General features: G+C 49.3%; 1 protein-coding gene across 1 annotated transcript in view; it reads right to left on the bottom strand.

Moving 5' to 3' along the window:
- The window catches only part of RHBDL3 (rhomboid like 3), a 60,999-nt gene that overhangs the window by 15,979 nt on the left and 21,161 nt on the right, over positions 1–23,859 (bottom strand). The window contains exons 3-5 of the mRNA XM_071573594.1: positions 23,444–23,527; positions 9,472–9,630; positions 758–982 (exon numbers count right to left, since the gene is read on the bottom strand). Of these exons, the coding sequence (XP_071429695.1) occupies positions 758–982; positions 9,472–9,630; positions 23,444–23,527 (468 nt within the window). The remainder of the gene's footprint in view (positions 1–757; positions 983–9,471; positions 9,631–23,443; positions 23,528–23,859) is intronic.

Here is a 23,859-nt window from a genome sequence, read left to right as displayed (position 1 = left end):
AGCAAATGCCTTTTCTTGCTGAAAAGCACTTTGTAGCTCAAGACCATTGAGAAAAAACGTTGCATATACAATAATTTTTCTCTCATTTGACAATTTCACAGAGCATTAAAGCTCCCTGCTCTGAGGAAGCTGCAACACATTGATGTAACTCTATATATGGCCTTCTGTAACACACCAGTCACTGAGCCAGAGGAACTCAGCACCCTACTATATTATACATGTATTATTCTCTATCATCCCCTCCTCTCTACTTACTCCAGCACATTACTCAGCACCAGTGCAAAGACCTTAGCTGGGCAATGGATGAGCAGGTCAGAATATTTAACCCAGTTTCCCTCCCCTTCTTTTTCCTCTTCATTCTTGGAACAGAGGCAGCCATATAGGAATTTGTCTTCTAATTCCACTGTTTGAATTACCAGTTTCCTTAGAACTGCCCAGTTTTTGCTCCTCGAAAAGTTTTGCTACAGTCTCTCAAGTTCTGTGGTGTCCCACACAAAGTGTTTCAGTGACAGGGCTATAGTTTCCCCAGTTCTGTGGGGACACAAAGTGTTTCTGTGACAGGACTGCAGTTTCTCAAGTTCTGTGGGGTCACACACAAACTGTTTCAGTGACAGGATCACTCACACACCCCAACAGGGCACCCGAGTGGCCACGAGCTTGTTTGTCCTGGTCTGGATCCAAACAAGTCCCACTCTAAGCCTTGCCCACGACCCAGCAGAGCCCTTGGAGGGCTCCCAGAGGCCGCGGGGGCACTTGCCTCCACGATGGTGATGGTGATCATGAACCAGGGCGGGGGGCAGCAGGTGTAGCTGTCGTAGTACCACTTGCGGTCGATCTCGCGCGGCAGAGTCTCGTAGGCCACGTGCCGGATGAGCCGCTGGGAGAGGCTGAGCCCCGTCTCCTCCAGCAGGGCCTTGCTGCACAGCCGCCTGTTCCCCTGCAGGATGGCCTGGCGGAAGCTGTTCGACCTCTTGTTGCTCATCTGCGGGAAAAGGAAAGGAAGAAGCCGTGAGGACAAAGCGAGCCCCGGCACACCCGGGGACGGAGGGGGTTTGGCAGCAGCAGGGCCAGGCAGGCAGGACAGACACACCAGGCTGAGCTTTAGGAACTGAGCCTCAGGATGATCACAGTATGACCTACACAGGGTGCCAGGAAAACCAGTACCAGGGTCTGCCACTGTGAGGCCAATAAATGAGGTCAGGGCACACCAGAGGCTGCTGGCTGAGCTCTCTGGCCCATTGTCCAGCCTTTCATTCACTGGCTTCACCACCAGTTTCCACAATCCACACTCTCGTGTCCTCCTTCCCTCAGCTCCCCCTGCTCTGTCACAATTCCCTGCACCTGTCATCTCTTGGGGCAGAAGACTCCCTGGGTGTAGCAGCAGGTACACTCACAGCACACCTAACCCTTGTTCCAGGAGTGAGCTCTGGGCAAAGAAATGTTCTCTTTGTGTAGAACAAAACTGCACGAGCAACAGCAACAAAACAATGAATTAACTGGGTGCACAGGCTGTCTTAGCTCCTGTAAGCCTGAAAGTCTTTACAAGGCTTCTTTCAAAAGTCATCCTCAGAGGGGGCAGGCTCTGAGATGGCACAGGCTCACACCCAGTTTGGATATTTATCACCTTCCATGCACAGATTTAGCTGTCTGTCTGTCTGAGCATACACTTTCCCAATTTGGATACATAATTAAAGCAATTGCATTTGCAAATGAGGCAGATGGATTTTATGCCTAGCCTGCTGGGGGCGGGGGAACAGACCAGGTCTGAAAGAGCTTGCTCCGAGATTTGGATAATTGCTAATTAGCCCTGTTGTCAAACAAACCTGCATTAGAGTCACTGACTGTACTGGCTGAATCTTTGGCAGGAAGCTCCAAAGGCTCCCTGTGCACACAAACCACTGCAGAGGGACCTTTTACTGTAACAGGCAGCAAAGCAAACATGACAGTCTGGTCTTTCTTCTGAGAGAACTGCCAAATGCTCTCCCCAGCACCTCCAGCCTCCCAGAGCTGAATAAGAGATGACACTCAACAGCACTGGCTTCCAGTTGTCTTGGGCCAAACTGGTATCCAGCTGATAGCCCAAAGCCAGCAACGCCCAGGGCTTGTGCTCCCAGTGCCCAGGCAGACAGGGAATTGCTCCAAGCTGGACCAAGCTGCTTAAAACACAGTAATCACTGCAGGAGCCACCTCCTGTCACTCACTGTGGAAGGCCAGGGGCCATCTGAGGTGATGGCATTGCACCCCCTCTCCTCAGCCTTCCCTTTGCAACCTGTCCCTCCAGCACTGAGCAACACTGACAGGCACCTGATGTTCTTCATTTTTCCAAAGCTTGGTGTTGCTGTTGCTGTTCTCTTTGAGTTCTTTCAGTGAGAAAATGGTTTACCACAACAACTCCATCCTTTTGGTGTTTCTCCTCTGCTGCCTCTTTCCTTCCTCATTCAGAAAACACTTGTAAAAGAACATTTCTGGCAAAAGAAGCTGAAAAGGCAAAGAAGAAAAAAAATCCACAAAAATCTTTCTTATGGCATTCTCAAGTCTACCATCCAAAAGCTTTTATTTAAAACTGGAGAAGATGAGAAGGGGAAAAAATAGTTGGGGATCTTCTGTTGCAGGTCCTCTGTTGCATTAAGAAAGCCCACTCATTTTGAAAAAGAAACACCAGACTTTCCTTTTCCTTCCCCCATGTTAGAAGCTTGTTGGCAGTTTGCAGATGCACCTCCATTCCAAAGGCACCTGTAGCCACTCTGTGACCTCGGAGAAAGCTCCTCTCCAGGTTAGGGCAGAGCAGCCTGTCTGAGCTGTGCTGTGTGTCCTCCCTCACAAGCTGCTTCTCTTCTCTCTGGCCTTGCTCCTCTTGTGGACAAGAATAAATTCAGACTGAAACTACAAACTGGCCTGAAGATACCAGACAGTTGACTGAAGCTGCTGATATGCTTATTTTAATTAGAGTGATATGTGTGATTTCCTGCCCACCACAAACCAGCCAGTGCTTTTCCCTCCTGCAGCATTTCAGTGGAAAATATAATGGTTTCCAGAGTCAAGGAAAATCCTCGTTGCCATTCAGTATCAAGAAGAGCTGAGCACCCTCAGCAAGTCATCACTGGAGAGACTGCCAAGAGACATGGGCAGGAAACTCCAAAGGCTGCTGATGTTCCTGTCTGTGCTGAGCTCTTAACAGGAATTTCCACGTGTCTGTTGGGCAGAAGATCCAACAGAGGCGCTGCTGGATCCCCCTGGTATTGCTGAGTAGGACACAAAGGGACTGGCTCAGTTCAGTCACCCGGACTCAGCACAGCCCTGCCAGCCCCATGTCCTGTCTGCAGGTCTGCTGAGCAGCCCAGACAACAGCCAGGGCTCTGCAAATCCATCAGCAGAGTGAGGGTGTTTCTCAACACACTGAAAAGCTGGACCTCCCAACTCTCAGCGACACCCAGATGAGGCAGGGACACTGTCAGGAGTGTGGCACGTGTGCTGAAAAGCCTCCTCAGCCCACTAAGGTGTGGATGAGAGGATGTGCTGAGCACCTGCTGAAATCAGAAGACATCCTGCTGGTCCCCACAGGCCCCCATTGCACCAGTGAGGAGCTGATCCCCAAAGAGGCAGCACAGCTGAGTGCCAGGGCTGAAGGGAACACAACAGTCTGGCCCCACTCACAGAACCCCACAGGCCTTTGGGTCAAGCTGGAAGGAGATGGGCATGAGGAGGCAGAGGATGAAGTCACTACTGCTGCTCTCATCAACCCTTAATCAGAAGCCTATTTTGTTTCTCAAACTGACTTTGGAAGACTCAAATCTTCCCAAACAGAGTCTCGCATATGGTCACAATTTGCTGACTTGATTTTAGAATTACATAATATTGGTATTTATGAGCCAAGTATTTAATCATCAGCTGAAAGAACACAGGGCCCATTGTTGGCCTGCACATTACTGCAGCTCCAGAAGCCCATGGCAGCCCATCCCACTTCTCTTCATGCAATTGGCCTGTGACTTCTTTAATGAGTGTGATATTAAAGCTGCAAGCAGATGGGTACAGCAAACAGTGTGTGGAGAGTGAAGGTACCAGTGGAGAACAACACATTCCCTTAGTCCTTCACGCCTGCAAAATGTTATTGTGCAGAGAGAAAAAATTCCCCTTGCAAAACAGCCAGGCTGACCTGACTGGGGCCCGGGCACTGATACCTCTGTCCAAAGATAACAATGTCTGCCACCTACATCTGATTCTGTCCTTAACAATGAAAATGTCACAACTTAGGAGTCCTTACTGCTGGTGGGGGACAGGGCCAGACTTTGGTGGAGGACAAAGTCCTGCTTTGGGTCAGCACACGTGACAGTCCAGAACTGGTCTGGGCTAACCTGCAGCCTGCAGTAGGTGCTGCCCAACCCCTCTGGCAGACCAGTCTCCCTGTGCTCCTTGGCCTGTACTGCTGGGGCCACTCAGATAATCCACAGCCAAGCCTTGCAGTATCTCCCCCATCTCCAGCTTCAGAGCTTGTGTGGGGCTCAGTACCCTTTGATGGGTTTATTCAGCCTTGCTCAGGAGGCTTTGAAAAACATGGATTTCTGTCCATTACATACTGGCATCTTTGAGGCTGGCCTGGAGCTATTTTTAAGCCCACCCAGCTCTGTGACAGGCCATGCATTCAGCTCTGCAGCTCTGATCCTCCAAGACACAGCACACTAAATCAGAAGTTAGCACAAGCTTTTTAAAAGCCTCTGCCAGCTCCAGTTTTATAACCCACTTTACTTACAAATGCAACCTCTCCAATCAATTTTGCTTTCAAGATTCCCATTTATTTCCTTCCCTCACTCCACACTTCTACAAAATGCTAATGTGGGTAGAGATGGCTTTTCCCAAAGCTCATAGCTCAGCATCAAGTTCATCTGTCACAGATGTTCACATCCTCTGAGTCAACCTGGCAGAACTTTCCCAAACAGCATCAACTGGGAACAAAGTAAATACCAACACCCTGATTTGGTCTGACCAAGCAGTGGTTACTCTGAGGATTCAGAAAAAAGAGGCAGGAAAGACCAAATAAATCATCCTGGTCATTGCAGGGGTATTCCCTGCTCAAGGTTTTGCCTGATAAAGCTGCCAGGCTTAGACCTTGCAGCATTCCAACAGGAAAGGTAAACCACTCTCAGATTTCAAGATTAGTTGCTTGCAGGACAAGACTAACACTGTGCTTCAAATAACATCAAAACACTGCTAGTCTGAAACCTCAAACCCCCAATACCTGTTCCACTTTCCATTGGTGCTGGGAAGGATTCCACAACTGAAACGAATCCAGATTCAACTTTCCAAGGCAATTTTTAACAGAAAAGTCTCTTCGTATCACTCCCCACTCATGTGTAAATCATAAATGTACCCAATCAAACCAACCATTTAAGCTGCCATTGCACTTCCCAAGTTTCAAATGTATGTGACTGAAAACAGCTGGGGAATCATGGCTAGGGATGGAAACATCTATGCTAAGTTTCAGTTCAATTGGCATAAGGATTATTTGCAGACTAGTTCACTTGTAGCCAATATCCAGTGAGAAACACAATAAATTCCTACAGATGGATGAAGCTCCACTGAACCAGCAAATTTCCCACTTACGACATTCCAGGCTCCACTCTGGACTCGTCATTTTTGTTTGTGGACTGTAACACAATCCCAAAGTCTTTTATCCCTTCAAGCAGTCCTGCTCTCTCTTCAAACACTACACAGGTGCCCAGGACAGGAGAGGCATCTGAACCACGACCTGTGTATTTCTGCAGCATCCACGAGCACAGACTGTGGGTGTCACTTCATCTCCTTTGCCCCCACATTTTATCTTGTTTTTAAGACTCCAGCAATATTCTGACACAGTAAGTGCCCCTTTGAACATGGTGCTCAGCAGCAGGTAGCACAAGAAAAGCCTTCCACTAACACCTAATCATGTTCCAGCCTCTTCCACCAAGGAAGAAGCTCCTGCAAAGATCTTCCTCTCACCTCCTCTGGTGGCCAACACATCTGCCACCCTCGAGGAACAAGGTTTCTCAGCCTGCCCCTCCAGTTTTGGTTCTTCACTCGAAGAGGGAGGCTGTGCAGTCTGGCAGCACACTCAGCAAGGCAGGGAGGGAATCACAAAAACTAAAGGAAATCTTTCTCTGCAGGTAAAGTGTGTTGGCACCAGAGAAGTTTGGCTTAGGGTGGCCTGATCATTGTTACACTGTGCCTCAAAAATGTGTGTCACTCACTGCAGGTGAGGCAGAATTAGCCTGTCCCTGGAAGCCAGCAAGGCCAGGGAAAGCAAAGTGGGTGGTAATTCTGGATCTGGAAAACAAAGTATGAACATTTAATGAGGTGATATATTTTGTGCATTACTGAGATGCTACATCAGCTTCAGGTTACTACAAAGCTGCAGCTCAACATTCCTGCTGGAAGCAGCAGTGTGTTGCTTTCCCCAGGTCACATGAACTCTGTCTCAGAGCTTACTCCTTACTTCTGTAGCTCCATTACATTCACAGATATTCTGTGGAGTAGTGCAGGAGTGCCAACAGCAACAGAGTTCAGCAAGGATCCTGGCAAATAACACCTCAGCTGCAGTTACCTCCTGGCTTGTCCCCTCTCTAAAAGCAGCAAAGTTGGTTAAACACCTTGGTTCATTATCTCCTCCTGTGGCCTGTGCTGTTCACAGCCAGAATATTCACTGTGCATTTTTAGCATCTCTCTACAGTGCAGAAAAGCAACCAGACAGCAGACATGCACAAAGTGTCTCCACCTGGACAGCAAACACTTGTTTTTCTGACTGTCTCAGGCACAGGATAAGAAACCCCCTCTGAAAATGCTTTCTGCTGTTCCTGCAAGCCCTGGTGTAGAGCAGAAATGGATATGATTGCAGCATTGTGTTTTACAACTATATGACAGGAATTTCATACATACAGAGGAGAAGCAATTTCCAATGTGGTGCCTATCTGATTTTTTTCAGCCTTTTCTGTTTGCAGATCACAGCAGGAGCCTTCAGCTTCCCTGCATTTATTCATTACTCAATTTATTTCCTGAGTGATTTCTAGGGTCTATTCTCACATTGTAAAACTTTCCATTTCAGAAATTTGTTTTGCTGAGTTGAGAACTGGTGTATGTGTGGAGGTCCTTATTAAGGTGAGAAGCCCTGTAATTGCATTTTTGGTGCATCTAAGAGTTCACAAAGCATTTTGGACATCAGAGGATAACACAGCTTTGCCCAGTAGCAGTCCCTTAGCTGGGGATCACAGTGTCTGAGGGAGCAGGCAGAGCTCTTGGTGCTCATGGTGATGCTGGAGAAAAGGAAAACCACACACACAGAGCTGTGCTTGTAAAAGGTCAGCCTTTCCCTTCCCCACACCCACCACTATCAATTTTGGGAGCAGGTCAATTCTTGCTAAGCTACAGAAACAGGCAAATTAACCTGAGCAAGAAGCAGAGATGGCTGATGATCATCAAGAACAAACATGCACTTAAGCACCACCACACAGAGTTTCCAGGACTGACAGGTATGAAGTGAAGGAAATCCCTAATTTCACAGTGTTTCTGGGTCAACTGTACTATTTCTTTCCATCAGGAAGTTCAAAAGGAAGGGAAAAAAGAAGCCATAAAAAAGTTTGGATGTTGGAAATCGATAGAACCTAGAGGAGAAGTGAGATATCATTTGTAAGTAGTTTAATGTTCTGGCATTTGCATTGCTTATTGATTGGAAAGTGCAAAAAATGCAGACAAGGATGGAGGGGCTGATGACAGGAAAATCAATGGCTTCTTTACAGGAGTCATTCAGTAGTAGTGAAGGAAATGTGCTGTTTGCAGGAGCCCCATCAGGTGGGTGTGAGCTGGCAGGAGCTCCTGCTCCCCAGGGAGGAGGATGTCCAAGCATTTCACTCCCACCTGCCTCTCACCAGCTCGTGCTGCTTCCCAGCCCAGTGGAGCCCCGTTCTACCCCTGAGCCTGTTGCCAATGTGCTGGCTGGCCCCAGGCCATCATTTCTGCAAAACAAATTGGCTGATACCTCTTCCTGCTCCCCAAGTGTTGTGCAGCCTAATTAGTGAATGCTTGCATGGTACTTTGAACATCCCAAACTGTAGAACAAGCAGCTGTTACTATAAATACACTGCTGAGCACTGTGGGTCACACTGCTTGTCATGCTGGAGCTGAGGAAACCCTCACCCTCACAGACTATTCTGAGCTGGAAGGACCCACAAGGATCATTAAGTCCAACTCTGAAGTCAATGGCCCACACAGGGGATTGAACCCATGACCTTGGCATTATTACAGTGAAGGTTTAACCAACTGAGCTGATCTCAGGGTGGTGATCTCTTTAAAAGCTGCTGCATTTATTTGACTGTCCCAGGGCACAGGGAAGGGGCAAACAAGACAGCCTGGGCAGATACAGCAGGGCTGTGATTGCACCACAGGAGCTTCACCTTGACACTGCCCATGGCCTGACAGAGGTTGGGACCTGCATCCCTGAGTGCTGGGCCATGCTATCACACTTTTCTGATTCAGGTGAAGACAGGACATATGGAAGGTACTTTCTTTCTAAGCCCAGAGCACAGACGTGAGTGACTGTGACAAATGAAGGGATCAAACCCCCACGTTCACTGCAGGAACACACAGAGGTGCAAATCACTATACTCTGCATCCAGAACACATCCAGCTTTCAGTGACACCTTAGAGACATTACCTTGCTCTGCTCATTGGCTTTGTCACCCCTGGTTATCTCACTGCTGCACTAAATCTGCTGGGACTCAGGAAGAAGGCAAAGCCCCTGACTGGCCACTGCTGAAGAGACCTTGCAAACAACATTTCCAGGCCATGCTGGGCATCTGACAACACATGTCTATATTTGTGTTGACTCAACAGACTGCCTTGACAAGAAACAGAGCCATCCCTTCACTAATTGACTCATTAGTAGAGATAGAGAGGCATCCAAATCATGACTCATGCACTCTGAGACATCTCACCTGGGATAAAAGGAATGTGACCTAGAAATAATTTATCCCTGTTGCTGTTGATGCCTCCAGCAGTGCAATATGACTCTACCCAGCACGTCAACACAACGTTATCTATATATATTTTGTCTGGAAGTGGTGAAATCTCCAGATAAAACAGGAGACACCCAGACTGACAGACATCTGCTTGCAAACAAATGGCTCCTTATGGCAGCTAACAACTGATCCTGAGAGCAAAAGCCTCTCAACTACTGGCAGACATTGCTTCACGATCTTCTCACAACAGCTCCCACAGTTCCTTCCCAGGCAAATTTGTTTCCCTGGAAAAACCAGCAGCAACTCAACTGCTGGTTTAGGAGCTCAGTCACCACTGAATGCTTCAGCAAGTCCAAGCAGAGCGTGATGCAGGGACACAGCAAACACTGGTGTTGACAGAGGGAGGGGATGAGAGAGAGAGAGCCTGTCCCTGCACAGCCTGTGTGGGAAGCAGAGGACTGTTTAAGGCCCTGCCAGCCAGAGCACTCACCAGGTTGACGAAGTCCTGGTAGCAGATCCTGCCCTCAGAGTTGCTGTCTGCCAGGGCCAGCAGGACCTCCAGCTTGTGGGGGTCCAGCTCCGAGCCATGTCTCTGCAGGAGGGAGCGGAACTTCTCGGTGCTGATGTAGCCAGTGTTGTCGGGATCGAACTGGGACAGGAGGGGAAAGCACCAGAATTAACCATTCCATGTTACACACAGCTCCCTCCTATGCATCCATCTCCCACTGCAGACCCCCAGGGGCTGCTCCAGGCTCTGGTGGCACTGCCCTGAGACACCCAGAGGCTGCTGCAGAGAGGGGTGAGCCCAGGTACCATTGTCCACATCCCTCCCTTCACCTTCCTTCCCTCGGCGTCATCATTTCATTCATCTATTTTTTATATCCCTCTCTATCTGGACCATCAAGCAAACCAGAGATTACAGTTTGAGAGATAAACTTCTGAAAATGGTTTTACTACTTGATTTCCCACCACAATTGCACCAGAGGGATTTGCCACCCCTCCTCAAGCCTGTGCTCAGTGTTTCTGACAGACCTTTCCAGATCACCTCCACAAATGCCTTCAAAATGGTAAGTTCTTTCAGTGCTGAAGAGCTATTTTAAGATGTTTGGGGAGGAAAGTCTTTGGACAGGGAGCAAAGCAGATGAACAGTAAATCAAGCTAAAAGTGACAAGGCAGCCACATGCCATTCTGAGAACATAAACTGGAGCCACTAGAAGGGAAGTCCCAGGTGAGACCTGGAGTGACTCCCACTCTCACCCAAAACATCACTGTTTTCCCTCAGACTAAGTGGTTAATCTCAAAAAAATACCACTGACTGAAGGCAGACAAGGCTGCCCAAGCTCAGGGCTGTCCCAGCAGCCCCCAGCCAGGCTGAGCTGCCCAGGGCTCTCTGCGAGGGGCCGCCAGCTCCCAGGGCACAGCCCCAGCCATGACAAAGGCCAGGCTGGCACCACGCCCAGCACCTTTCTTTGGTGCTTGGCAAGCGATGGCTGTGAGCTGCCAGAGCAGCCCTGTGCAGGCTGATCTCCACCAGCTCCCTGTTGCTGGGAGATTTTGCCTTTGATTTCCCAAACTTGGCTGTGAGGACCCTGGGGCTCACTGGCCTCCTTTTGTAGATAATGATATCAAGCTTGTTGGCTGGATTGTTGGCTGTCAGGGGGCAGGGTGGTCAGGGGGGAGCCTTTTCATGGAGACATTTGGGACATAATAGGGCCTTGGCAGAGCCAGAAAAGGTCCTGACAATCCTTGCTCTTTGCTAATGGAGAATAAAAGCTGAACAGGCGCCGGGCCCTCGATCAGACACGGCGGAGTAAAGGCTGCCTTGGCACGGGAGAAGGAGGGAAGGAGGATGTGGCAGAGGATGCAGCCTGCCAGCAGCAGGGCTGGCACAGCTCTGCAGGGAGCAGGACAGCTATAAAACAGACCAGCCCCAGCCTTGGGCAGCTTGTTTAGAGAATGAAGTGTCTCTGTGAGAGGATCTGGCTCCATCTCCTTCTGGCCTGAGCACCTTGGTCCTGCTGATCCCAGGGACTCTGCTCTCACCAGCTGCTTGGCTGAGGAGGAGCTATCTGACCTGAGGAGGGGACATCACAGCTCCCTGCTGGAGTAGGGCCTCCTGCTCTCTGCCAAAGCAACAACCCCTCTATGAGGAAGCTGCGGGATTACAGAAGACAAGATAAACCAAGTGACCTGTGGACGGTCAGAGATGGGCACTCTCCCCTGCTCTCTGTTGGCCTGTCCTTGCCAGGTGGCCTGGAGGTGCCTCCCTGACAGCTGGCACTTGGCCACAGGTGGATTTCATCAGCTGTTTACCGTTAAACAAGGGCTTAATATTAATCCCTGGAGAAGTTTAGCTCCCTTCCTCCAGCCCACTCTGATGCTTTGAGTTAGCAGATCACACTCAAACTGACCCCAAAACTCAGGGCTTCTGCACTCAGGCTCAGCTCTGATGCTGTTTGGCTTTTGCTGGGACTTCCAAGCCAGCTGGAGTTTGTGGTGCCCAGTCCCAGAGACATAAATCCCCAGGAAACAGAGTATTATTAGCATAGTACCTGAGATGACCTTTCTCAAGGGGAATTTGCAGAAGCTGGGAGATGAGTCACTCAGTGAATGGATCTAAGACCCGCTCCTTGTTTCCCAAAAACATTTGCCCTAACCAACACCTTACTTAATTGTATCACTTTAACTTCATTTTGTCTTCTCTAGGACAAAACCATTTGTTCCTTGAAGGCTAAAACCCCTCTCTACTTTGAGGGCCAGAGCCAGGAACTGAAGTGTGGGACTGACCCCACGCCGTGTGCTCATTGTTGGACTCCGTGGGAAAGACCAAGGGCCACAGGGAATGGAGCTATTCCTTCAAAGGGCAGGAGACACACAGAGCTGAAGCACACAGGGCCCCAGAGCACAAAAAGGCTGCCCACATCACAAAACACTTTTCCTAGACTTTGTTTGCTTTAAAGCATCCCAGAAAGAAACATTTTGTAACCAAGAATTACACAATCAGTTCAGAGCTTCAAACCAGCCCACAAGGACACACTAATGACTCCAGACTCACTAGTGCTAGACAGACAGATCCTGTCACTCAGGATGTCACTGTGACTGGCTGCTGGCTTTCCAAAGGCACAGTGAAGCCTGTCTGGTGGCTGTGAACAAGCCTCTGCTCCAAGGATTCTTCTTTCTCACACCAACAGGCACCAGCACTCCTCCTCCAGCTCACAGTCTTGCTGCTTGTCCCCCCAAAATCAAAGCAGTGGCAGAAGGCAAATGGTGTTCTCAGTGGTGTAACTGGACTAGGGAGCCTGCTCTTCTCTTCCACATTATTATGTGTAGTTATTTTTTGGCATCATGTTAATGATACTAATTAGAAATAGGTTTGAAGTAAAGCAGTGGGTCTGAACAGCATGAAAGAGTAAGAGGTGAACAATGAACAACTGACATCTGAACTAAAAGGCTGGGAGCAGGGCCAGGGCACGGATCCCACAACCTGGAGCAGGAAGTTTTACTGTAAAACCCAGCTGCAAGGGAGTTCTCTTATTTATATTTTAATGATTTTTAATCATATAACAATTCTTTTAGAATATAAAAATCTCATCTGCCACCACAGCGCTTAAAATCCACACCATCAAACTGCTTCAAACCCTGTTTCTGATATCATGGTTGGCCACAAAAATCAAGGGGTTGAGCTGGTCCTGTGGGTCCTGTGTCCCCCCCCACAGTAGATCTTATAATTATAGAATGACCTGAGTTGGAAGGGACCCCTAAGGATCATCGAGTCCAACTCCTGGCCCTGCACAGGACCATCCCAGGAGTCACACCCTGTGCCTGAGAGCGCTGTCCAAATGCTTTCTGAACTCAGACAGGGCTTGGTGCTGTGACCTCTGCCCTGGGGAGCCTGTTCAGTGCCCAGCCACCCTCTGGTGAAAGGGGTTTTCCTGACAGCCAACCTAAATCTGCCCTGACACAACTTCAGGCCATTCCCTCGAGACAGAAGAGTGAAGAGAGGAGGTACCTGCCCCTCGGGAGGATGTTGAAGAGTGTAATGGGGCCTTCCCTCAGTCTCCTCCAGCCACTCCTCTTAAGGCTTCCCCTCCAGACCCTTCACCATCCTCACGACCTCCTCTGGACACTCTCTAAGAGCTTACTGTCTTTTTCATATGGCAGTGCCCAAAAGTGCTCACAGAGCTCAAGGTGAGGCTGCCCCAGTGCAGAAACACGGGACACCAGAGCCAGAGCACTCGGGTCCATCAGTCATAAAAGAGGCAACTGACCTTTGCGAGCCGCTTCATGTGTCTGTCCATGAGGATGTCCTGGAGGGCCAGGTGTCCCCAGGGCCAGGCAGTGCCTGGAGGCAGCAGTGGGGCTGTGGCACAGCTCCCAGAGCTCCCTCCTCCAGCGCAGCTCCTCTGCCTGTGCCCATCCACTCGGGAGCCAAGTGCATCCCAACCTTGCCTTTGCCCCCCCTCGCCCCCCAGACAACAGGACACTAACGGCAATTTCATGCAAGGTTTCCTCCGCATTTCAATGACAATCACCCTTAACTCCCTTGATCCTCAACCAGGCTCTTAAGCAAAAATGTAAATATGTTAATTACCGTAGCAGCCATCTGACCCAGGATCTTAATTCCCTGGCCCTAAACAAGCCGTTTTTCTGCTGTTTCTTCCTTATATTAGACCAACACACCACAAACTAAGGGCCCCGCAGCAAAACCACATGACAAACGTAAGGGGAGGGAGCCACACAAAATCTGATGAAAATAGGAAATTTGGTTGAGAAAAGAAAATGAAATCTCAACTTGTTCCTCCTCTTTAATTAAAGACACATCAGCCACGGCTGAGCGAGCAAGTAGGGTGGAGGCTGGTGCTGCAGACAGACAATGGGCGTCTTGGGAAAGCTCAGACGCTCCACAGAGCGCAGCCAGCTGGTGCTCTCCCCATGGCAAACAGCCCCGGGGGCATCGGAGCAGCTGCAGAGTCACCAGCTGAACTGGGCTCAACAGGAGGATCCCTGGAGGTGCCCGCGGATCACACCAGTGCGGAGCAGAGCAGGACAATCCTCTCCCTTGCCCAGCCGGAGATGCTGCGCCTGGTGCTCCCCAGGACAGGGATGTCCCTCCTGGCTGCCAGGGCTGACTCGTGGCCAACTGGCCTGCAGGGCCCTTTCCCAGCACTGCTTCCCAGCATCTCATTCCCCAGCCTGTCTATCCATCCAGGGTTGCTGGTGCAGAATCCAGCATTTCCCTTTTTGAGCTTCAGATGGTTGGTGACTGCCCAGCCCTCTGATTTATCCAGCTCTCTCTGCAGGCCCTCCCTGCCTTCAAGAGAGTCAACAGCTCCTCCAGGTTTTATGATGACATCAGCAGCTCTTTGAGGGTTCTGGGGTGAATCCCATCAGGCCCCACAGATTTGTAGGGATCCAGCTGGAGCAGCAGATCCTGCACAGTTTCAGGGTTGACTGGGAGAGCTGATCATTCTCACAGTCATGGTCCTCCAGCTAAGGGCACTGAGACCCCCTTGGTCCCCCATCCATGTTGAAGGCAGAGGCAAAGGAAGTGTTAAACTCCTCTGCCTTGTCTCTGGCCCTGTGTGGGAGGTTCCCATCCCCATCCTGGAATGGGCCAATGATATTTCTATGCTGCCTATTGCCATTAATGTATTTGAAAAAACTATTCTCATTGTCCCCCACAATTCTGGCAGTTCCATCTCCAGCTGGGCTTTGGCTGCACGAATTTTCTCTTTACAGTGAAAAGCAGCATCTCTGAATTCTTCCCATGTTGTCTGTCCTGACTTCCACTGGGCACACAACTACTTTTTTTCCCTTTTTCCAAGAGAAGATCCCTGCTCAGCAAAGCTGCCTTCTGCCTCACCTGCTTGACTTCAGATATTTGGGAATTGCTGCTCCTGTGCCCTTAGGAGGCGACATTTGAAAAGTGACCAGCACTGATGGACCCCAGCACCTGAAAAACATTTTTCTAGGGGACATTACTTACTAATTCCCTGAGCAGCCTGAAGGATCCAGTCTGGGTTTTCCCTCCTTCTGGATTCTGGCCCTGATCCAGTCTGGGTTTTCCCAGGAATCAGAAGCAGAGTCTATGTTTGTTTTAAAAAAACCAAACCAGACCAAGTCAAACCAAACTAAAATGTGGCAAGAGCAAATGTAGCACTTGCTGCTCTAAGATTAAAGGAATGCCAAGGCAGAAGATGGAAGTCTGCCTTATAACCCACATGAGAGGGCAACAAGCAGGGGCAGTTCCAGCAGGAGTTTTGTCACTGCCTGGTGCTGATGATCTTCCAGGCAGCTCGATGGTCCTGCTCTCTCTGCCAATAGTGGGAGGTGCGTGTGAGAGGAGAAACCCCAATCCAGCAGAGAGGAAGGGAAGTGCCAAAGGGAAGTGCCCATCAATCCACACTGAACTGCAGCTCCTCACCACGTCTGAGTCGCCTGAACACGTGTGGTGGAACACGAGTGCTCCAGTGAGGCAGCCTGGCCTCCCCTGTGAGTAATGAATTTACTCACCACTGCCTGGACAATATAAAGTGATTAAGAGCTGTCCAGCAGTACTTTTAGGGCATGTTAGATTGCTCTGACCTGAGGTGAACCCAAGGGCTGGAATCATCACCCGGCTCTCAAAAGCCAGATTGCATTTAAAGCACAGAGGATATTCCCTGGCCAAGCCGGGCTCCCAGGCAGACCTGCTCCCTGCAAAGCTGCAGTGGGAGAGCACTGAGCTCCCTGGCTCAGCACTCCTTCCAGAGCAGATGTCCTGTCACCTGGCTTTGGGTGAGTGTCTCTGCATGCAGCACATGGCAAAGAGGAGGGGGAGGGAGCTCACACAGGAGTGCCTTTCCCTCGAAGAGCAGAGTAGCCTGAAGCCCAGGTTCCTCAGCTAACTGGCCAATCTGTAGAGGCATTTCTGCTCTGATTTATTTCTCCTACTGTCTCAGGCATAAAGACAAGGAAGGGACCTACATTACTACCATCTGCTGTTACCTTCTGCAAAAGCACTTCATCTAAACAGACACAAAGCACAGATTCAACAGGAATGCAAGCCTCAAAGATTCAGGACTGCACCACTGCTCAGTTCTCAGGCAGACGGGAAAGAGAGCTTGGGATCAGATTTGATCCTTGGTATTGCCAGGATTCCTGGAGTAAGCCCAGGTGACTTATGAAGTGCCTTGAGACCTTACCATCTGCAGGGCTCAGGAGACACCCCAGTGTTGGTGTGACCCAGCACAGAGAGGGCTGTGCAGCACCCATAGAGCGTGGCTGGGGGTTGCAGTGGCAAAGGGCAATTTTACCAAGGGGGACTGACCACAGCTGGCCTTCTGATGATGGTTCAGACCTAGAAACCTATCAAACTTTCCAAAGCCAGTAACAGCTGGACACCACACTGAACTTCCTGACTCTGAGAGGTTCAGAGCCTCATCCATAACCACCACAGCCAAGCAAACCCTGCACTCGGAGACCCCGGGAATTCCTAACCCACAGCTTGCTGGGGAAGCCTGTGATGCTCAGCAAGGTACCCAAGTTCATGTTTCTGTCTCCATGCTCATTACCTCACCTTCCTCTGCCTATGAGTTTCTTGCTGCAAATCCGTGCTAAGACACAGAGAGGACAGAGCTGAGATGCACTCACAGGACCTGCTGAGTGAGCCTTCAGTCCCAGGCCACCTCCATGTCCCACCACCTGGAGTGGTGCCACTGCCTCTCTCACACCAGCCTCCTGGCAGAACACTCCCAGAAATCAGCCTCCAGCCTCAGCTGGGGAATAACACACAGTGTTCAAGCCACCCAGAACGAAATTATTCAAAACATGTCACTGTGCTGGCTTTGAAACCAAAGCTGCTCCGCTGTAGGAACCCGGAGCAAAAAGGAGCTCCATTATCAGCAGCACAGCCAGGGAAGGAGAGGCAGCACTGAGAGTGAGGGAGATAATGACGTGATTAACGAGAGCACGGCTGGCAGGAGATGCCCTCCACTATGCCACAGGGCTTAATGCAGAGAGACATGTTTACAGACCGAGCCTTCTCCAGCTCTGCTTCTTCCTGTTTTATTATTTATGGCAGTGCATTAAGACTAATGGAAAAAAGCTGAGGCACTAAAAAGTGGTAGGGGTTTTTAGGTGAAAATACAATTTTTAGTCTTGCCCAGCACCTTGCACGTTCCCCTGGGTGCTTGTCCTGAGCTGCAGCCACAGGCTGGGCAGGCCCTGGGCCAGACTGGACAGCCACAGGTCTGACCTCACCAGCCCAGCTCTGGGGCTGCCCAGCCCTCATTTCTGGGACTGTGGACAAGATGAAGCTACAAGAGAGCACTTAGTGATTGTTGTGACCAACTCACCTGAACAGTTAGACAGTTTTCTTAAGTCCTGAGACAAGAGGTTTGACTGAAATGCTGGTACAGATGAGGCAGATGAGTTCTTCCCATTCAAAGCAGGGCTTTAGTCTGGTATTATCTGGAAGGATATGCATGGGTGATACCAGTGTGAAAGAGCCAGGGGAGCTGAAGTGTTTGTGTTCTGGATGTGGAGGAAAGCCCAATGAATTATCTCTGTCACAGGATGATGATGCACTTTCTGCCCCAGCAGTAACTCTGGAGAATGTTACACAGCAGCTGCTAAAGTTAGATAGTCGTGAATCAGCAGGTCAAGGTAACTTTCATCCAAAAGAGTTTGAAAAGTCATGGCAAAAACTGATTTTCTGCAAGTCTGGGAACACTGGAAGAACATCAAGATCTGCTTTTTACCTTTCTTCCAGTTTTGAATCAGCAATGCAGCCCTTCCAAGCATGGCTCCAAAACTCCTGTCCAAGCACAGTGACAGCCACTCACCCTGCTCCCAAAACTGCTGGGAAAGGGTTTAATTTAATACAGCAGGGCTGTTGGTCAAAGAGCAAACCCCAGCAAAGGAACAGATGAGTGATACTGAGTAACACATACCTGAAGGAGGGTTGGCCTAATATCAGTCAGAACAGGCAACAAAACACAGGTTATGTCCAGCTGATGTTATCTGGATGAGAATACAACCTTGGTGCAGACCATAGGACAAGGTCACAGCTGTAAGAGAGCTCTGCAGGGCACTGACATCCCCACACAACCCTGTCTGAGCACTTACTGTGACTCAGACTCAGGCTGACACACATTCAACGTGCTGAAGTCTGGCTATTTGACAGGTCTCAAAAATAAAACTGAGGCAGAGAGTTACCATCCCAGGGCAATGCCACTAATGGGGTCCCACGGGAATTCCTTCTTGCTCCCACAGAATTCTCATTTCTGACTGAGGAGGAGGAGTCTGCATCATACTCTCAGATGAGCTACAGCAGCAAGTTACTAAACATGAGCTGGGTCTTTTGGTGATTCTGGGTGCTTGCAAACAATAGATATTACAATAAAACCACAGAGAAAGCCATGTGGCCAGGAGCCAAGAGTGCCAGCCAGCTCTCAGGGTGGGGAAGGCCACCTTCAGCAGCAGCCACTCTGGGGAAGAGAAAGCTTTTTTGTTACAGTGGCAGCTCTCAAGGTAACACTGCCTGAAATGAGGTGCCATTGCCTCTTTGGCACGTTGTGGCTGGTACAGTCTGACTGGCTGCACTGCCAGGCCAATTCATTACCTTGTGAAAGGGAAGGTAAAGCAAAGACTTGATCACTGCCCAGAATAACAGAAAATTGGCAGTACAGGAATCTGCACTGAGACAAAGGTCAAAGAGGTTAAAACTGGGCAGCTTTAGATTACAGTAAGTTGATTATTTTTGCTATTAACAAGTGAAATGTCTCACTAACTTCACCAGAATTTTTGCAACTGAATTGCAAGGTTTCCTGGGAGATGAGGTATAGTCGAGGTCAAACAGAAGATCACTCAGGAAATCTAGCTCTCATTGTGAGAGACCAGACAATCCCAGCAGTTCCCTTCTGAGATGACTGCAGGCCATTAGGGCTCAGAAAAACCTGAGCCAAACAGATGCATTTAAAGCCCCAATTAACAAGGGCCATAGCACAGGTACTGACAAAATGACCCACCTACACTGGAAATCAGACCATGCTTCTGGTTAGAGCAACAGCCACGAAGCAAAACTCTTACTGAACAAACTGGGAAATGTATTTAACTCCTACTGGGCTTACAACTGGTTTTACTCAGTCATGAGGACTAAAAGCTACCAATGAAACTCCTCTTTTTCCAAGCTAAGGTTGTGAAGAGGAGGCAGATTCTCTGCAGTGCCTTTGAGGGACCTGGTGTTACACTGCAATGGCACAACCATCTCAAAGGTACAACAGACCGGCTGCTTCCAAAAGGAGCCTGGAGCTGGGAGCATTAATTATCCTCTAACTTGTATCATTTAAATGCCTGAGAGCAAGAAAACCTGGCTTGCATCTTTGCAGGATCATCACAGCTGCAGAAAGGAGCCAGACTGCTGGAAGTTGTGGTGGTTTGCATTGCTCCTTAGGAGATCTATCCAAATCAGTCCTGGATGACTCCCAGACTGCAGGTTCCCTGCCTGGAGGACTGCATTGGTAATTTCTGCAGTGTTTGCACATTCCCAGTGTCTGCTATGTCAAATATACTTTGGTTTAAGGGTAGAAGAGATTTGTCCAAGTGCCAAAGTTGCACAGCCACAAATCAGAAAAATCCAGCTGCATTTTGGATTCTTGTATGCCCTTAGTGGACACAAGGGACAAATGTAAGGCAAGGCACAGTTATAGAGTTCTCTCTGCTACAAGTTTTCCAACAGCCAAAAAACATGTCTGAAGTTTAAAAGCAAATCATGAGTTAAACTCCACAACAGGAATGCAACCACCTTCTTAGGAAGAAGAGCTGTCCATGCAGGGCTCCCAGCCCAAACCTGGCTGGAGCACAGCAGTTGTCCCTGCAGGTGACAAAAGGCAGGGCTGGCCTGGGGCCAGTTGTGCCCTGCAAGGTGCAAGGTCTGTGTGGGGCACAAACACAATGAATAGGGAATCCCTTTTAAGAAAGACTGACATAAAACCACAGCAGGGTTTGAAATCCCTCTTTGAGGCAGCAGGGCAAAGCATCCTTCTCACATGAGCCTTCACAGAGCCTGGCCCTGCCTGAGCTGTGTCAGGAGCTCCTCTTAACCTCAGGAGACAGCAGCAGATAGTCCCTGCACAGCCTCCCACACAACAGAGAGCTCGTGCTGTCAGTCAAACCTGCACTCCCTCACACAGCCCCTCTCCTTGCCTGTCTCCTCCTCATTCCTGACCTGATGGGATTCCCCACGTGTGCAGGGCTCACACAGGCTTTCAGAGCACCTGCTCGCTCCAGCAAGCCTGCCCACTTTTCCCTGGCTCTAATATTCCCCTTTTTCCTGAACAGACTGGCTTGCATGCAGTCTGGCACAGCCTGGGGTCCATATTTCCTGAGTTCCCATCACAAGTGGTCACACTGAGAAACAAGCCCTGGCTGATGCAATTCTCCATTTCTATTTCCTGGGTAACACTTAAAACACATATTCAGGTGCAGAGATGGTTTTCCAAAACTGATATAGCCTCAATGTAGATGATTTAAAAGAAGGAAGCAGAGAAGACAACCATAATTAGAGAGCCAGAATAATTGAGAGTATTCATGTTATGTTCCTCAGGAACAAGGAAACCAAAAAGAGTCACCTGAGAGCTGCAAAAGGAAGCAAGTCAAGAGGGAGAGACAGAAACAGACTGAACAGGAAGGTCAGGAAACTGCAATGCTCCTCCTATTCTAAACATCAAGATGCATCTCTGGGGAGCATGAAGAGAGTGGGGAAAAAAATCTTCTCACCTGCAAGGTAACTAGAGAGATAAATCCACCCAAAACAGTCCCACCAGGCTTCCACTAGGGATTGATCAGCCCATCAAGTGGGGCCAACTTCTAGCAGAGCATCCTCCCAGAGCACACTGCAGACTGCTGAGCTTCGGGTGGCCACGGAGAAGGGAGTGCAGGGACACAAAGGGAGGAGTGTGGAAGGGGCAGGAGCAGAGGGCAGCCCAGACTGGCTGGGAGGAAGCCCAGATGAATGGAGAGAGGCAGGCAGGGAGGTGAATGAGCAAGAGGTGATGAATGGTGGGGAGGGCACGGCAGTTTTCCACAGGGCAGAGAGCAAAGACAGACCTGAATGGAGGAGACTGAAAGATGCCGCTTGAATGGAAGGGGAAGGAGGGGGGAGAAATGAGGCAGGGAGAGCTGAGCAGCACAAAGTGAATAGTGCAGACAGAACAGCTTCCCACATGGACTTGACGTGCCTTAGAGGGAGAGACAAGTAACACAGCGTGAACTTTAATCCAGGAGCAGAAAAGCTGTCTCGAGCAGACAGTGCTACCAGCGTCTGTCCCGGGATAATCCTCCACCACCAGGCACCTTCTCTGCTCCCAGCCAAGGAATTCTCATGAACCCAGAGCAAAGCCAGCAGCAGCCACCAAAGGTCAGGCTGCCCCATCAAAGGGAACTGTAGCAAAACTGAGCCAATGACATGGAAACAGCGACAGGATAAAGCACCAAGATAATCACAAGCAGCAGCACAAGGGATGCAACTGTAACACTGTTATAAGGGCAGAACAAGATGCAGTTTATTGTTTCTGTGTTATCTTCAGGGCTGTGCTCCCACTTATAAAGCCAGGATAAATTTTTACAAAACAAAACTTTTCCAAGCTAAGAGATTTCCTGAAATTTCAGTCATGCCAAGGCTTTCCTGAGAATTCGCCTTAGCTTTGAACACTGACTGTTTGTAAGATGTTCCTTCGATTGGCCATTACCATTTTCAAAATGTTTCATTACAAAAATCCTGTTTATATCTCTATTCAGACGGCCCAGATGGCTTAGGTCAAAACAAATATTGTGCTTGAAAAGAAACAAACAGAATTTTACCCCGCCTTTTGGTGAACTGCAAATGAAACACTATCATTATTCATCCACCTCCATCCTTTGCACAGCTGGGGAAAACAAAGCATTTAGAAAGGGCACATCTTATTACTTGAACCTCTCTGGCAGAGCTGCAAAGTGGATACACTGCCATCCCTTTTGGGTGTGCAAGGTATCCATTATCCTCCAAGGTCTATCAGTCACCCCCACAGGATCCTGTGCCAAAGATATTTTCCCCACTGCAAACAAAAAGATGTGACTCAGCCTAAAAGAAACAGCACAAGGCCTTAAATCACAGTATTTCACTTCACATCTGTCAGGAACAACCATTTAAAAGCTAATTCAGTATCTGGAGCACATGTTTTGCCTGCTCATAAATAGAGTCCACTCACACACAAGCTAAAATGAGAGGTCATAGAAACCCAGCAGAAGGTAAGACATCCCCCTCAAAAACTAACACAATGGAAAGAAAAATTTAAATCTAAGACTTGACCCTGCTTTGCCTTTTCAACACTTCGGGGAAGTCAAACATATGAACTGGTTTTTAAAGTGTTGGTAGAGGAACCATGGGGGGCTGATCTGAGCCTCATCTTGGGACTGTTCTGCCCCTCCTTTTTGGTGCTCCTTGCACCAGGCAAATGCAACACCACCAATGTGGGTGATTCCAGCAAAACACGTGAGTGTCCTGGAGTCAGAGCACAGGCAGCACCTCATCTGAGAAAAGACATGAGGATTTCTCCCCCTCCAGCCCTCCAAAGAGCAAAGGAATTCCTCAGAAATCTGGACTGGATCATCAATCCTTCTCAGAGAGGTCCAACAGTATAAAGCACAGAGGTTTGGGATCTGGCCATTAGCAATCAGGTCTCGAGCACATGGTGCATTTTGAAATGATAGTTTGTGCTCTTTGTGAGTCACGGTGGCACCACCTCCTGAGGAGTTCCACTTCTGGACTGGAACAGGCAAGTAATTCAGCAGTCACCAAATTATGAATTACCAGTTTAAACCACAGAGAGACAAAGTAAGTCACCCAAGGAGGCAAGAAGTTTAAAACACTCCGTGGCTGAGCTGAGCTGCCTGTGCCCCAGCCACCTCCATGACACACTCCTGTATTGCCACCTAGGATCTATCTAATAAAAATTCAAATCTGCCAAACACTAGAGGGGGATTTTGAAGGAGAGGGGAAGACAAAGGTCAGAGCACATCCAGGCTGAGGCTTGCTGGTATCCACAAGCAACAAGGAAAGATGTCCAAGTGTGAGAACCTCTCCTGGAAGCAGCAGGAGATGGAGAGGTGGGTGTGTGTCTGTGCAGGCACACACAGCAGTGCAGAGGGACAGAAAGGGTCTCCACAGAGGCTGCTCTGCCTGTCAGAGCTCACAAGCTTGAACATTTGCAGCTTCACAGGCCAGCTGAGCCCATGAGGAACCACCACTGCAAACAGAAGAGTGTCTTGGTTTCCATCTGCCAGCCTGGGCATGGGCAGATCACGTTACATGTGGCATTGGGGGAAGGGAGAGAGAATATGAGTAATTCTGAATTCAGCGAGAGGAGCATGAGCTGTGCAGCTGCTGCAGGGCAAGCAAGTCCTACCAGCACTAGCTATTGCTTTGGGTCAGGAGATCATACCATTCCAGCCTGCTTCCTGACTTCTGCTTCATCCCAGCTGCTTTCCTCTTGCCTTAGTGCCTGCCTGCAGGAACAGCTACCCCTCTGGAAAAAATCCAAACACAAGGAGGAGAGGTTACATGTGTCTGAGGGAAGTGGCAACACAAGGCAGGTCACTGCTTAGTCTAAAAGCATTCAAGCAGGGTCAACACCTACTAAAAATAAATAATGGATCCACACATACACACTGTGCAGGAGAGGCATTTGCTCAGATGGGACAGGCAGGAGCTCAGGAGTGCTTGGGGTTCCTGGGATTTGTGTCTCTGGGAAACTGGCAGCTATTCCATCTGAATCAGACAGACTTTGTGCTGGCAGTGGCTGGGAGCTGCTAAGTTATCCCCCTCCAGGAAGGGCTGCTGTAACACCCATGTGGTGAG

This window comes from Pithys albifrons, chromosome 19, assembly GCF_047495875.1.
Source record: "Pithys albifrons albifrons isolate INPA30051 chromosome 19, PitAlb_v1, whole genome shotgun sequence".
NCBI classification, from domain to species: domain Eukaryota; kingdom Metazoa; phylum Chordata; class Aves; order Passeriformes; family Thamnophilidae; genus Pithys; species Pithys albifrons.
The sequence above is the reverse complement of the archived record's forward strand: the minus strand, read 5'-3'. Positions and strand labels throughout refer to the sequence as shown.